The sequence below is a fragment of the Haematobia irritans genome, chromosome 4, assembly GCF_050003625.1.
Source record: "Haematobia irritans isolate KBUSLIRL chromosome 4, ASM5000362v1, whole genome shotgun sequence".
NCBI lineage: Eukaryota > Metazoa > Arthropoda > Insecta > Diptera > Muscidae > Haematobia > Haematobia irritans.
In genome coordinates, this window is record NC_134400.1 from 2825161 (window position 1) to 2840266 (window position 15106).

At 34.1% G+C, this 15106-nt stretch overlaps 4 protein-coding genes across 4 annotated transcripts in view; 2 read left to right on the top strand and 2 right to left on the bottom strand.

The window, feature by feature from the left end:
- The window catches only part of LOC142234740 (uncharacterized), a 303670-nt gene that overhangs the window by 116937 nt on the left and 171627 nt on the right, over window positions 1–15106 (top strand). The gene's annotated exons all lie outside the window — the stretch shown is intronic.
- Window positions 634–6493, bottom strand: LOC142233907 (uncharacterized). Its single transcript, XM_075304971.1, has 5 exons — window positions 6280–6493; window positions 5831–6079; window positions 5625–5769; window positions 4710–5561; window positions 634–3255 (listed from the first exon to the last, which is right to left on the bottom strand). The coding sequence occupies exons 1-5, from the start codon at window positions 6320–6322 to the stop codon at window positions 2322–2324; spliced, it is 2223 nt and encodes a 740-aa protein (XP_075161086.1). The 5' UTR covers window positions 6323–6493; the 3' UTR covers window positions 634–2321.
- EMC8-9 (ER membrane protein complex subunit 8/9) lies at window positions 7144–8079 on the top strand. The gene is made up of 2 exons (XM_075304653.1): window positions 7144–7415; window positions 7493–8079. Exons 1-2 carry the CDS (start codon window positions 7230–7232, stop codon window positions 7901–7903), a joined length of 597 nt encoding a protein of 198 aa, XP_075160768.1. The 5' UTR covers window positions 7144–7229; the 3' UTR covers window positions 7904–8079.
- On the bottom strand, window positions 9153–14884 carry Gbeta76C (guanine nucleotide-binding protein subunit beta-2). Its single transcript, XM_075304652.1, has 7 exons — window positions 14677–14884; window positions 11945–12160; window positions 11640–11869; window positions 11361–11562; window positions 11021–11150; window positions 9506–9592; window positions 9153–9428 (listed from the first exon to the last, which is right to left on the bottom strand). Exons 1-7 carry the CDS (start codon window positions 14743–14745, stop codon window positions 9322–9324), a joined length of 1041 nt encoding a protein of 346 aa, XP_075160767.1. The 5' UTR covers window positions 14746–14884; the 3' UTR covers window positions 9153–9321.

The window sequence follows — 15106 nt, forward strand, 5'->3', positions numbered from 1 at the left end:
AAATAGTTCAGAATTTTACGAAAAAAGTGTCTTTCTTGAACATCGTACGACATAACAGAAAATTTTGGAATGGAATTGGAACTACACTTTTCCTTCAAAATGCGAAATTTTCTTAAACAAGGAAAAAAAAATTATGTCTCATAAATTTTCTTGAATTTGTCGAACAATTCTTACAAATGTTTGTCATATCGGCGTTTTTAATATAGTATAGTTCAAAATTTCGGAAATATCTCTGCTGAGGGGTTAGTTTTTCGAGTGTATACCAAAGGCGTTTGGTGGACTATCAAGCCGATTTATGCATTTTAACTGTTTTTGAGAAAATTTTAGAAAAAAATTTCCACTTAATGGCAACCCTGCTTCAAAACAACCCACTCATCATTTGTTGTTTATTTCCTTCGGAAGTGGCGCGCTTCATATACAGTGAAATAAATATTTCTTAAGATAAATTGCTTTCCCATTCGCTTGCCTGTACGTTCATCATATTTGGACAAAGACTGCCGCCATCAAGAGTTTTCTTCAGCTAATGCTTTGTATGTCCACTTATGTTGCTCCTCCTAATTGGATAACTTGACTTCATTTTGCCATAACAAAAATGTCATTGAATCTTTCGCTGGCTATCAGAAAAAGAGACAGTTCTTTGGAAAAATGTCTTTATTTACATAAAAAATATGTAAGTATGTACATACTGGTTATATATGATACATTATGTATATAGATTTTATGTATACATTATTTATATATAAAATATTTTGCAAAAAAAAAAAACAACAGGGATCAAGGAGCTGTTTCTTTCTATTCTTCTGAATATTTTCTCGTTACGTTCTTGTACATAAAAATTGTCCACAATAATTACGGTTCAACCATGAAATACTGTTGAACATATTCGTACGTAGGTTAGGTACGGCTATAAGCAGTTAGGGTATTAGGTTCGAAATTTTACAGAAAAATTCCATTTCCAAATTCGAAATCGTGAGCAAAAAAGTAAATAAATATGAGATAAAGTTCGGCAGTGCAGAATCATATATTCCCTCCACCATGATTCGTATACAAGACAATAGCTCCTAATCGCATAGTGGTTAAGGTCCTCGATGGTCAATGAACATTTCTCCGAAAACAAAGAAATCCAATGTGCCACCGTATAAGTGACAATAGTTGATAGTGGAACTCTGTAGCTTATATTGTTGCGATATAATCAAAGAAAATCTTAAAACGAAAATTAACGTCTAATGTATACTGAGGATGTGTCGTATTTTGATTTATTTTATTGTGGATCTATACGATCACCTTAGTGAAAGCTGTAGTTTATAAAACAACATCAGGTATCAATTTGCAATTGGGTCGGGTAAAACTCCAAGAAGCTTAAAAAATCATATTTGGAGTTCTACGGGTATCTGATTGTATGACCGATATTGTCCATTTCCTACAGGATCGTTAAAAAGCATAAACGAGTTATGACTTTCAAAAAGGTAAAATAATACCTGAGTCTATAAGATGCCCAACTTTGGGATAGGTTCACAAGAAGTCTATATATTTTTGAGATATTTGTAGATGATGGATACAAAAGGCATCGGCGTTACGTTAAGTAACGAATTCTAAATAATTTGAATGAAAAGGGCTCTGCATGTCGCTCAAAAAGTCGACTCTGGGGATCAATTTATATGATCCCATATAACAATACAAAAAATCTACAATGATTCCTTAAGTCGTATAGCTCTAAAAGATAGACAGACCTCGATTGACCCAGATGCTTTTCGCAGATAGAAAAATATAAAATATTTGTAAAAGTACTCAAAAACGAAAGCAATGATGGAATTTGCAAAAATACCAGCAAAACAATTTTTTTAAATGGATTCTTAAAAAAAAAATTGTTTTGCTGGTATTTTTGTGAAAAGGCTATTCAAATTGGTATGTAAAATATAAACCTTGGACCCAACTAACTATACACTCCTTAAAGGTTCGCGTTAAATTATATTTTTCTATGTTACTTAAATATTCGTTCAATATTAATAAATAAAAATAAACAGTTGTATACTTAAAATAAAATAAAAAAAAATAAATCAGGTTAACATTGGACAAAAAAAAAAAAAAAAATTAACAAGTACATCTAAATGTTACGGGACTGGAGATGAACTGGGGTCAGATTTTGTAATTTTTCTTTGTCGTACATAATAAAAAACTATAATAATATACACATATTAACTACATCTACTAATAATTGTTCTTATTAAACTATAATTGATCCCAATTAGATTCGGTTATTCTTTCACGATCAAAATATTGTGTGGCTGGAACACTCATTCGTTTTACTTCTTCCACATTTGCTAATGATTACGAAGGGAACCATTAATGACCTTTAGTATATCAATTTGTAAATCTGTGAAAGCAACGGGTGATAATTTTGCATTGCGAATTTTCATGGCAACAGCCTTAAAGAAAGCTCCCACTTCATCATCTTCACTGAGTACGGAATTATTAGAGGGTTGTAAAATTTGAACAGCTGGTTGGGTATTTGTTGAAGCCTCGCAGGTTGTAGGTACTAGAGATGGAGTATTAGATGGGGCACGTGTCGATGTTGAGGTTGCAGTTAATGTATCCAAAGCTGAAGTTACACTTCCATTAGATCCACTTGGCAATGTTGCATAATCTACTGTCGGTTGTTCTGTAGAAATTTTCAAATTATCTGGCCTTATTAAATTGGGGCTATCATTCAAATCCAATGATGGCATATTGATATGATGTGTATGTTGATTTCGATTTTCACTATCTGCACATGTAGTTGTAGGATGTTGTGGACTACTGGAAGACGTTTTAAATGACTGATTTGTAGAGTCCATAATGGAACGGCGTGCGCCAACATCATCCCTATTAGTTTGATTAGTGTATATTGAAAAATTTTGATGGGATTTATGTTCGTCGTCCATTTCATTATCCTGTTCTCCTGTACTGTTTTGCCTATCTTCCACACTGTCTTCGTCACCTATCATATAATGATCTATGTCCATGTCATCGAATTCACCCACATTACCAGTTGGCACACATAAACTTTGTGAGTGCTGATGCACATTTTGATTATTCTCTGATGTTACCAGGGCAGGTATTTCAAGTTGATTTTGGTTTATTTCCCTTTTAATATTTTCCAGAGATGATCGTAATGCAGAATTACCATTAATATTCATATGATCATCTTCATCATCTATATCGATATCAATTTCGGTTTTGGGGATTTGTTGCGTAAGCGATTTTGCTTCAAATTCACTGTAATACAAACGAGTCAATTTAAAATGAATGTTATAATAAGGAAGATTTAATGGAAACGAGCAAAAGTATAAAGATCTCATTGAATATCCAGCTGATAATATTTTTCCTCGAAAATATTTTTTTATATTAGCAAAGCTTTATCATCTTTTAATGGAATTTTAAACATAAGCCCTCATATACAAAAAAAGTTAAAGAAAATTTCAAACCTACTTCTGCCATATAAATTCATTCGATAAACTGAATATGGACGAAGATGTTTTTTTGAAACATGTTCTGTTGTAAAAATTACTACTATTTAATATTGGCGCCGACCAATATAAATATACTTTCTTTGTTCACACTTAAGCAATATTTCTAATATATTTTGTTAGTGTCTTGATATTGATTTTAAATTTAAAAGAAAAATGGAATTTCTATGTAGAATTTGGACTCGACGTTCAACATTATATTTTCGATTTTGAAAAGTCCAATTTTAAAATCAAAAATATCTATTCAGTCTTTCGTTTTGATCAAGATCAAGTTGAAACATTAATTCCGTTTTCTGTTGTAAAAATTACTACTATTTAATATTGGCACGGACCAATATAAAATATACTTTCTTTGTTCACACTTAAGCAATATTTCTAATATATTTTGTTAGTGTCTTGATATTGATGTTAAATTAAAAAAATGGAATTTCTTTGTAGAATTTGGACTCGACGTTCAACATCATTATATTTTCGATTTTGAAAAGTCGAATTTTAAATATCTATTCATTCTTTCGTTTTGATCAAGATCAAGTTGAAACATTAATTCCGTGTTCTGTTGTAAAAATGACTACTATTTAATATTGGCACGGACCAATATAAATATACTTTCTTTGTTCACACTTAAGCAATATTTCTAATATATTTTGTTAGTGTCTTGATATTGATTTTAAATTTAACAAAATTGGAATTTCTTTGTAGAATTTGGACTCGACGTTCAACATCATTATATTTTCGATTTTGAAAAGTCGAATTTTAAAATCAAAAATATTATCTTTTCATTCTTTCGTTTTGATTAAGATCAAGTTGAAACATTAATTCCGTTTTCTGTTGTAAAAATGACTACAATTTAATATTGGCACGGACCAATATATACTTTCTTTGTTCACACTTAAGCAATATTTCTAATATATTTTGTTAGCGTCTTGATATTGATTTTAAATTAAAAAAAAAATTGGAATTTCTTTGTAGAATTTGGACTCGACGTTCAACATCATTATATTTTCGATTTTGAAAACCTTGAAAAGTCGAATTTTAAAATCAAAAATATCTATTCATTCTTTCGTTTTGATCAAGAGGTAATATTGCCTTTTCGATCTCTACGTTAATTTTGCCTGATTTGATTAGGTACCTTTAAGTCCATAATGACCATAAATTATGAAAAAACTCCAATGAAATGAACTATAATTTTTTTTCTCTACTTACCCAACTTTATGTTTGATGAATTTTTGGAGAAAACTTAAAGCATCATAATGTTTCCATCGTGGCAATGATTCGATATTATCACGATTCTTTAAACGTTTATGCTCTCTGATAAACTGATCCCTAAGAGCCTTCCACTTAAGGCGACATTGTTTCACTGTTTTCTTTAGTTTGCGGGCAATTTCATCCCATACTTCTAGTTTTAGTTTTACGTTACGATAATTGGGATGAAAACTATTATACAGGACATCTTCGTGCTGTATCAAGGCTATTAATTCCTTTTCAAAATAGCTCTCAATATTCAAAAATGTATGAATTGGATCATCATCTTCCTCGTCATTAGTCGAAGAAGTTTGGTGGTGGGATGAATTTGATAATTGTTGGTGGCACAATTGATGTTGTTGTTGCTGTTGTATTTGACCTACACAATCTACTAGAGCATTGTATAAAGCTTCATCAGCATGCTGCTGTTGCTGCTGATGATGATGATGATGTGTAGTGGACAATAAGGGATGTTGTGTGCCTGTATCACCAGCCAATGAATGACTGTCTAAACGGGAATTGTTATGATTAGAAGAAGACGTTGAAGAACCTGTAATATAAGCCCAATTATTATCATGTGTTTGCTGTTGCAGCACCGTATTCAGTTGTTCCTCAGTGAGATTATTTGTTGTACCATCAGAAGTGACAAAGCCTTCATTGACATTACTCTCTATTTTAATGGTAGTAAATGTTGTGTTACTTTTGCTTGTATTATTAATTTCGCTGGCGGAAGGAACCGCAGAACAGTTGAACGTATTCTGGTTGTTACCATTGATGTTGCTATTCGACGGTGTTGGATTGCGTGGTCGATAGCTGTGGAAATAAAAGCATAGATTTGTTTGATTGTAATGTGATGGAACAGGTTCACTCGCTTACTTTCTTGCCAAGGCATAGGGTCTAAGAAATTCCAATTCTTTGAAATATTTCCATTTCACTGTAACCTTTGCATTCAATTTGCTACGCTTTAATTCTCGACAGTACTGGTCCCGCATAGCTTTCCATTTGGCTTTACATTGCATCTCTAACAAAGAACAGAGGACATGTAGGCTTTATACCATATCAGAGTCACATAATTCACTTACCCGTCCAACCAACATTTTTTGCTATATCCATCCACATCATATCTTTGCGATGAGTATTACGATAATTCTCATGTTTTGGATTGTACAAGGATTGTTCTTGTGACACCAATGTAATTAGTATCACCTCTTTTGGAAGGGCCACAATGTCCTCATCTGGCAATTGTGGCGATAATTCAGCCATATCCGAGAGATTCATGATTTGATCGTCCTCCTCCGTAGAGTTCCGATGATGATGGTGGCCGTCCAAACCTTCAATATGGATAACATTAAATGTGCGGGTTTTGCTTGTTTATTTTATTGCTAAAATAAACGTTTCCATTACATGAAATATTGAACCACTTGCAAATGTTTCCACATAAGGAAATATTGAAACACAAGGCAAGTGTCTTCTTCATAATATATACCCATCTATTGTTGCAAGTTTTTGCTCTAAATATAAACTTTACTACCTTGCGTTGTGTTGTTTGCAGCCAATGTTATTGTTTCCATCATGATTTGCCACTTGGACTAATCCTCATATTTATTACGTGAAATAATATGCATACGACACAAAAATGGATTTGTTTTTCAATTTTTACTCTTGCATTCCATTCTTCTATGATTGTTTTTGTGGATTTTCTTCTTTTCGATCAAATGTGGGAAATATGGGAACGTTTTGTGACAACAAACCCAAAGATAATTGACAAAACACAAACGTCAAAAACTAGGGTTGCCAATTCAAATTTCGTACCAGTCCTTTAAACGAAAGTCATTATTACATTTGCTTACGGAGCGTTGCTACCGATTGTTTATATCAGTTCCCATTAGAAATACAGTACAAAGCTGCGTTATTGGCACGTAAACAAAATTCCTGCAAACGAAATTAGTTGTTTTCTTAGAGCCTGGATGAAATTGATATAAGCAAGCTAATAACACAGATTTTTCATTTCTTATGGGAGCAAAATATAAAAATCGATAATAGCGCTTTCCGAAATTTCGTTATCACATATGGCAATGCATTGTGGGAAATTTCCACTAGTGCCGCATACCGATGTTAATTACCGGTATTTAGCCTATACGAAAATTTGTTGTATGTCGATAAGGCAGTCTTATTCTTTAACATTTCACTAGAGATTCGTACTTTAAGGCCTGTATTAATCTCTAACGAAATTTCCGCTACCCATAAGATATATATTGCAATATATGATATGAATAGCGAAAATTTCACTAGAGCTGCATACCGTCCTTTTAATGTATGTGAACCCTCCATCAGAAAATACGCTCCTTGCTGACACACCAAATATGGCAACACTGTCCTGGTTTACTGACAGCTGGTATGACATTCATTCATTAAAATTTACCCCAATATATACGTGTGGTGTTCAATAAAAAAGATTGAAAGAAAAATTTTATAGTCAAGATGACATTGTACAAATTCAGCGAAAGGGCCTACGCCAAAATGATTTTCCATGCTGCCAAATATCCACACTTAGCCGTAAACGGAGTATTGCTGGCCTCCAAAACTGAAGGGGAAATTGTCGATGCGATACCACTTTTTCATCAGTGTTTGTATGTCACTCCATATGTGGAAATTGCCCTTATGCAGGTTAGCCCAATTTTTTGTAATTAATATTTCTGGCTATGTGTGTGTGTGTTAAATGTTTTCCATTATATGCACCGCAGATTGATTCTTATGCCGATCGTGAGAACTTGTTTGTAGCTGGGTACTACTGTGCTGCAGAAAATTTCTATGACAATACTTTGGATAAGGCACCGGCTGCAAAGATAGCTGACAAAATTCAAGAAAATCATAAAAGTGCTTGTTTTGTTATGATCGACAATAAACTAATGACTTTGGGCCAGGAGGTACCACCATTAAAAGTATTCGCATGCAATTCTGAGCCGGGACGTTGGACTAGAGCCGATTTCAAACTTGTGCATTCCGAAGCTACACTGGAAGCTGTGTCGGCCTTATTGAAACGGGGAGCCATGAAGGATGTTGTAGACTTTGACAATCATTTGGACCATCCAGAAAACGATTGGACAAATCAATTTTTGAATCGTGACTTGAAACAGATAATGGCCATGTATTGATAGATTAATATTGAGCGGAATACAACTGAGTAGTTTTATACTCCCCCCATTATTTGGTTTTCTTATACTAGGTTCACACAATGCTCAACCGTAGTGTGAGCATAGCATTACTCTCTAGATGTAAGGGTGCAGATTGAGTAGAATAAAGATTCATGATTATTTGTACACACAAAAAATTTTTTTTCTGATTCAATCACGAAATTAATTGATCCAATTAATTTTTTAATTGAAATGTCTTCAATCACAGAAATGATAGTATCAATTAAAAAATTAATTGGCAGTCAATTAAAAAATTAATTGATCCAATTAAAAAATTAATTGATACTATTAATTTGTGTGATTGATTTTTATTTCAATTAAAAAATTTGTTGATTCAATTAAATTTTTAATTGAATATTTTTTAAAACTCAATTAAGATTTTAATTGGAAAAATTTTCCTGAAATTTTTTTCTGTGTAGACAATAAAAGTTTTTTTGTAAGGACAAGTTTAATTTTATGTGGGTGGTGGTAATAAATCATATTGAGATTAAATCATAGAGCCTTAGTTGTTTCTAAATATAAGTAAATGTACACCATTAAGCCACGATTGCTTCTCTAGCGAAATTTCCTCTACCCATAAGGAATGCATGGATACTTTTGTTTCCCGAAAGATCCACGAGGCGTTGTTATCGACTGTTTACATTTTGGCCCCATAAGAAATTAAATGAAATTTTCGCTACGGTAGTATACTAGGGAATTAAATGGAGATTTCGTTTTCATATCGGTGACATTACTGCAACCAGTGAGAAATACATTGGCAACTGGCTTTAAACCGAGCATACACCTTTCAGGGCGGTATCCAGCTATTGCGAAAATTCATGTTGCCTATGGGTACGGCAAAGTTTTGCCATGTTGTTCTATGTTATGGGAGAAAAATAGAAATAATCGATGTTAGCAAATATAGCAATGCATTTTTTTATGGGTAGCCGAAATTTCCACTAAAGGTGCATACCGGACTTTGAACTAAAGATACGACAGCCGTAAGCTAAATAAAAAATTCGTTGGGATGTATGAGGGATTTAAGGCAATAATGACTATGCTATTGAAAAACTGAACTAGGTGAATACTGGGCTTAAATATTCAGGGACTTTTTGGTAGTAAGGTTTACATTTGTGTCCTACGAGAGTGCGAAAGAGGGAAAGTAAAGTAAAATTTAAGCCAAATTTCGGAGTTTTTAAAGCGATATTTTAACAAATAAAATACAAAATAATTTTGCAATAAAAGTCTATTTTATTGTTGATTTTGTTATAACTAAAACGTTGGACTTTGTTATTGCTTTATTTGTTTTACTTAATAGTTTAATGTTTGCTTTAATAATTTAAATTAATTTCTTATAAAGTATGTAATTAAATGTTCAAAACGAAGAATGTATATGCGATTTATAGCCACAGACGCACTTGCTGATCCCAGCTAGTGGAAGCTAAACACATGCCATTGGGCGACAAGCTAATGCATGTTATACGATTTTCATGGCCAGACATCATACCTATACAGTTGGGGATGAAGAAGTAAATCAATATTTTATAGAAAATTACAAACAATTTTTGTTTGATGTTTTCTTACCATTATGGGCCACCTTCATGGTATCAAATGAATGAATGTTACCTTCAATACCTGAACAGAGAAGATAACGTCCACTTGTCGACAAGGCTGCAAGAAAGAATTATGTACATAATTTTATTTAATCAACAAAAATATAAATTTTAGAAATATATTATCTGCAAAAATATTCAAGACAGTAACAGTGTATGCAGGTAAACATTGTCGGATTCCGTTTTAAGCAACATTTTCTTTGCTGCGACTTTAAAATGTGACCCGAAAATCTTTCTAGAGAACAATAATAGTTTTATTTTGTTATTGCAGTGCTCAAATAGTTTTAAACTCTACCTATTGGGATAAACAGGCATCTTGTTTGCTGTTATATCTTTTATTTTAAGGCAAACTGAAGAAAATATACCATATTGACTTTCTAGAGCATATTTGCTCGAACCGAACTAGATAATTCTTCTAATAAAAACTTACTCTATTCAGCAGACTTTTCTGCTGTAATTCTCCAGTTCACATGGCGATTCCTGGAGATTTATTTGATTGCCTGGACTTTGTAGATTTTTTTGTTCCCTAAAGACCCAAAAGGCAAATTAGGACGATGTTATCGACTGTTTAAATTAACTACCAAGAGAAAAGCTTCGAAATCTTGCTAAATCTGAATCATGTTTAATTCTGTGGGAAACAATGATGGACAGAGGATGATGTGCTCCCAAATCACTATTGGTCCTCGGCGTAACAATATTCATGTTTTATAAGAAACGCCCGAGCCTTCGGTTAGTTAAGAAAACCTTCGAAATCTTGCTAAAATTTCTATTGCATTCTAATAAGACTTATTGGACATGTCTAACATAACATCGTCCTAACGAAATACACAATAATAGCACTTTTCCGAAAAGAAAGATGCATTTTATTACCGGGCTCAAGGAACAGAGTTATTTTTGTTGGCGAAAATATTGTAAACACGATTTTTTCGTTTCGTGAAATTTTCTCCCATAAAACACATGAACAAATTTTTGCATTTCTCATGGGTAGCAGCAATTTCACTAGAGATGTTAGGGCCAGGTACGCAGCTCTTCCTTATCAAGAAGGCAATCCTGCAATGTGTTTCTCATGGGAAAAAGTATAAACAATCGATAACAAACTAACGAGAATTTCGCTATCAAAACTGCATTTTCTTAAGGTTAGCGAAAATTTCGTTGGAGATGTACACTGAACATTATCGTCAAATCAAGGTATGGAACTTTAGCTAAATTTCTGGGAATGTATACGTATTTTTCGCTAATGAAATTTTTTTTTTTAAAACGTTGATTTCGTCCGGCCTTAAAGACGAAGATGCACTAATATCGAAAATTCTATGAGAAGCGTGTTAGAAAAAGATCTTTGCATATTTTAATTGTTTTAGAAGCTGAATTTAATATGTTGGCAAAAGCTCACTGGCTCTAGTTCGTTGTCTGTTTTGATAAAATGAGCAGAGAGAATATGTTTCACTTTTACTCCAATGAAAGTTGTAAGTATAAAATGTGGACTTACCACAAGATGTGAAACCAGTATTCTTCTGGGGCGGTTCGTATAAAGCAATTTGCTGATCGGCTCGTATGTCGTACATCCGGGCTGTTTGATCCTCAGAGGCGGAAGCGAAGCACATGCCATTGGGATGATACTGAAATTAAATAAATTTGTTATTTCAGAAAATCTGTTAACATTAATCTTTTAAAAATATGGATAGCACACAGAATAAAAACAAGTTCCCATTCACACAGAAAGCCGAACTGTATTAAAGTCGTCCTGTTTGATTTCGATATGTACGCGATTTTAATATTTTTCGTTTCAAGTGTGATCACTACAAACATGTATTTCCTTTCCGACTTACACAAACTGAATTCACATCCATTTCGTGGCCAAAAAACATTTGTTTATGTACATCCTCTCGAACATCCCAAAGTTTTGCAGTTTTGTCCACAGAACCAGTAATATATGTTTTCATATCGGGTGATAAGGACAAACCGGCAATATCTCCAGCATGGCCATTGAAATCCATTGTTTTTACACCCTTCTCCAAATCCCAATGACATCTGAAAGGGAGAGTGAGACCAAAAACCAATTTAATTAGTTATTTGGCAAATTTTCAATCTATCATATTCGTGACTACATTTTCATATCACCGGAACCAGTAATCAAATGAGTATCATCCAGAAATCGGCAAGAACTGAGAAAACCCTCATAGCCCAATAACTCTCTGGTCAATTTGGCCACTCCAGAGGCATCACGATTATTAACATCATAGACTGTACATTGATTATCCATACCGCCACATGCCACAAAATTACCGGATGGTGAGAACGCCACAGTCATAACCCAAGCTGATCTCAAGGGAATAATCTGTGAATAACCAGTCACAAGTGGATTACCAAAGTCATGTAAAGGTAAATCTGAGAAATCTTTATCTTTACTTACTTGTACTTTATTTGCGGTCCACGTATCCCATATGATTAATTTACCATCTAGAGATCCTGTCACACAGTGTCGAGAATCTCCAGCAAAATGTACTGAATTGACTTTGTTGATGTGACCCTTTAATATTTTCTTGGGGGCCAAACGAATTTTGGGTATATCCGACATATCTCCGCATTTTTCTTGTAAGGTACAATCGGCTTTTGCTTTTTGATCTTCCTGTAGAAGAAAACAAAAAGAAACAAGTTTGTCGCCATATAGTATTTGTGTGGTAATGAAAAGTAATCCCTATTTGATTACAATGAGAATTATATGTTTATGTCTGGATAATTTATAGTATGTGATTATGGAGCACTTATTCACCTCGGCTACTATCAAAATTTAAATTAGTAGACGTCAATGAACTATTGTTCTTGGAAGAACAATGGATACTCCTAGCGATGGTTACCAAAGAGCCTAGAGTCTTCAGGGAACTATCACTGTTCAGAGAATACCAATATTTTTCAAAATTATGACTCCTCAATCCTCGAAGAACTATGAACCCTGTGAGAATAATGAGCAATCAAAAAGACAGAAGTTCTCAGTGTGCCGTGAGATAACTAAAGAACCATGCGCCTTTAGAAAACAGTGAACCAATGAGAATTATGCATTCTTGAAGCCTCCACAAAACCATAATTTTTTAGACAATAATGGATGCTCTTGGAACCACAGATTCATGACTTCCCATTGAACCCCGAATCATAGATTCTGAGAGAGACATGAGTTCTTAGATAACCTTGGGAGCAAAAGCGTCCGAAAAACCATGATTCCTTAGACAATAATGTAACGGAATCATGTGTCCTCATAGATCCATGACTCCCCAAAGAACCACGAATCGTAGATTCTGGGAGAGCCATGATTTCTTAGATAACCATGGGAACCATAAGCCTCCCAAAACCATGATTCCTTATACAATAATGGAACGAAACCATGTGTCCTCACAAATCCATGACTCCCCATACAGCCTGAGAAGGAACATGAGCACACCAAACTTGTTTCAAGAGCAAAATGTTATTTTTGGACGGTGAACATGGAACATATTTGTCGCAAAAATGTTATTTTCTCGGCAAACATATACATGATCGCCGAAATCAGATATATAATTTTCGAGAAAATAACATAGTTTCGGTAAACATGTTCCTTATTCACCGTCCAAAAATAACATTTTGCTCTTATGAGGGGTGATCATATTCCTTCTCTGGGTGTAGAACCACGAATCATATATTTTGAGAGAGCCATGAGCAGAGATGGTCTGTATCAAACTTTTTTAGGTTTGCGACTGTCGCAAAGTTGTAAACGTCGTAAACGTCACGTACGCGTCGTAAATGTAGAAAAAGTAACAAAAGTCGCAAACTGAAAATACTTTAGTCGCGTCAGCTAGGCAGCGAATTCGATGATATCCAAGACGATGGTATGTGCGAAGAAGTTTCAATTCTTAGGAATGTTCACAATTTTCGGTTTTAGTCCCCACATTTTCCCTATTGCCTTTTGCACGAGTACAGGGTAACCGTGGATTTCTCGTCCTTTCTTAGCTTTAAGTTCAGTCTCCTGTCCAATATAACCCCAAGGTATTTTGCACACTCACCAACGGGAATTTCAATACCACCTAAGAAAATAGGCTTGACCACGGGAGAACTTTCCACAAATTTCTGCAGAAACTCACAGCGAATGCTGTCAAACTAAATTAAAAAATGTTCAGGATTTCTTATATTCAAAATTTGGTTTTCTACAGTAGGTTTACGACTTTTGTGACATACGTATTATACCGTCGCAAATATATGTCGCAAAAGTCACAGTTTGTGACAGGCCAATCCTGGCCATGAGTTCCCAGACAATCGTCGGAACCATAAGTCTCCATAAAACCATAAATCATTTGACAAAAATAGTACGGAACCATGTGTCCTCACAGGTCCATGACTCTCAATAGAACCACGAATCATAGATCCTGAGAGAGCCATGAGTTCTTAGATAACCATCTCCTCTCCAAAATCAAGATTCCTTCGGTAATCATATTAGCTCATGGAATCGTGTCCCCACAGATCCATGACTCCCCATAGAAACACCAGTGATTCGAAAATCTTTCGTTCATAGGAAAACATAAATCATGAGAGGATCAATGATCCTGAAAGGATGATGTGTTCCCAAAGCGCTATTGGTCCTCGGCGTAATATGAGTCATGTATTATAAGAAGCTCCCGAGACATCGGTTAGTTAAGGTGGTCGCAAATTGGAAATAATTTTAAAAAGAAAAACGATGATTTAGTTCATCGATAAGAGGCTTCAGATTTATGGCAGAGTTCGAACGGTTTGTCACTTTGAAGCACTCAGAACTCTCACTTGAGTAGATAATCAGGAAATTGTTTTACGAAATGCGGACCAAACTCGTTCTTGAGGCAAGATGCTAAATCTACCTGTGACGTGTTATGGATATGAGGTATGAATCAATCGGTGATGGTATATATATATGGAATACTGGATAGGAGGATTTGTGGTCAATCTCCGATAAGTTCCTCTTGCTCCTCATTGGATGTGTGTGTGGGTTTATATGTGATCAGCGATCACTGAAAATATAGATCTCCGACTCAAGACCTTTAATAAGCTCCATCAACTTAGATTTCTTTCATTATTGATTTGTTAAATTAAATTTTCATTTTTAATCTGCAAATTTTCAAAAGTAATCACAAATTTATTTGTCACCTTGAATTTATCTATCATTCCATTGATTTCATCGTATAATTTTTGTATTTCTGGATCTACTTTAGGCATTTTGGATCGTGTTCTATATTAAAACTTTTCACAACTAGTAAATAGAATTACTCTCGTTCTTAATATTTTTTTTCGATTTGTTTTTCCCCGTTTCGAAAAGTTACTTGGTGGATGAATAGACCGTCAACAACTAAATGGGCAAAGATAGAAAATTCTGTGACATTGTCATTGTTTCCAGCGATGGTCGAGTGGCCAAACATTAATTGCATTAGTTGTGTTTTAATTGGATTTGTTTGGTAGTTCTCTTATGACAGTGACCATACAGAACTGGAAGGCAACAAAAAATCGAATATAACATTTTTGTCTTCTTTAAGGAAACGAAATATTATTGGGTAAGGAAATTGAAAATCAAAATAGGTCT

Bases quoted from the DNA above. Each gene is read 5' to 3' on its own strand.
- Gbeta76C (XM_075304652.1), bottom strand. From the start codon at position 14,745: ATGCCTAAAGTAGATCCAGAAATACAAAAATTATACGATGAAATCAAT. The intron at 11,870-11,944 runs GTAAGTAAAGAT...GGTTATTCACAG, and splicing joins GGACCGCAAATAAAGTACAA to ATTATTCCCTTGAGATCAGC. The intron at 9,429-9,505 runs GTAAGAAAACAT...CCAACTGTATAG, and splicing joins CATGAAGGTGGCCCATAATG to GTATGATGTCTGGCCATGAA.
- LOC142233907 (XM_075304971.1), bottom strand. From the start codon at position 6,322: ATGATGGAAACAATAACATTGGCTGCAAACAACACAACGCAAG. The intron at 5,562-5,624 runs GTAAGCGAGTGA...TTATTTCCACAG, and splicing joins CCCTATGCCTTGGCAAGAAA to CTATCGACCACGCAATCCAA. The intron at 3,256-4,709 runs GTAAGTAGAGAA...TTTGTATTACAG, and splicing joins TTCATCAAACATAAAGTTGG to TGAATTTGAAGCAAAATCGC.
- EMC8-9 (XM_075304653.1), top strand. From the start codon at position 7,230: ATGACATTGTACAAATTCAGCGAAAGGGCCTACGCCAAAATGATTTTC. The intron at 7,416-7,492 runs GTTAGCCCAATT...TATGCACCGCAG, and splicing joins TGGAAATTGCCCTTATGCAG to ATTGATTCTTATGCCGATCG.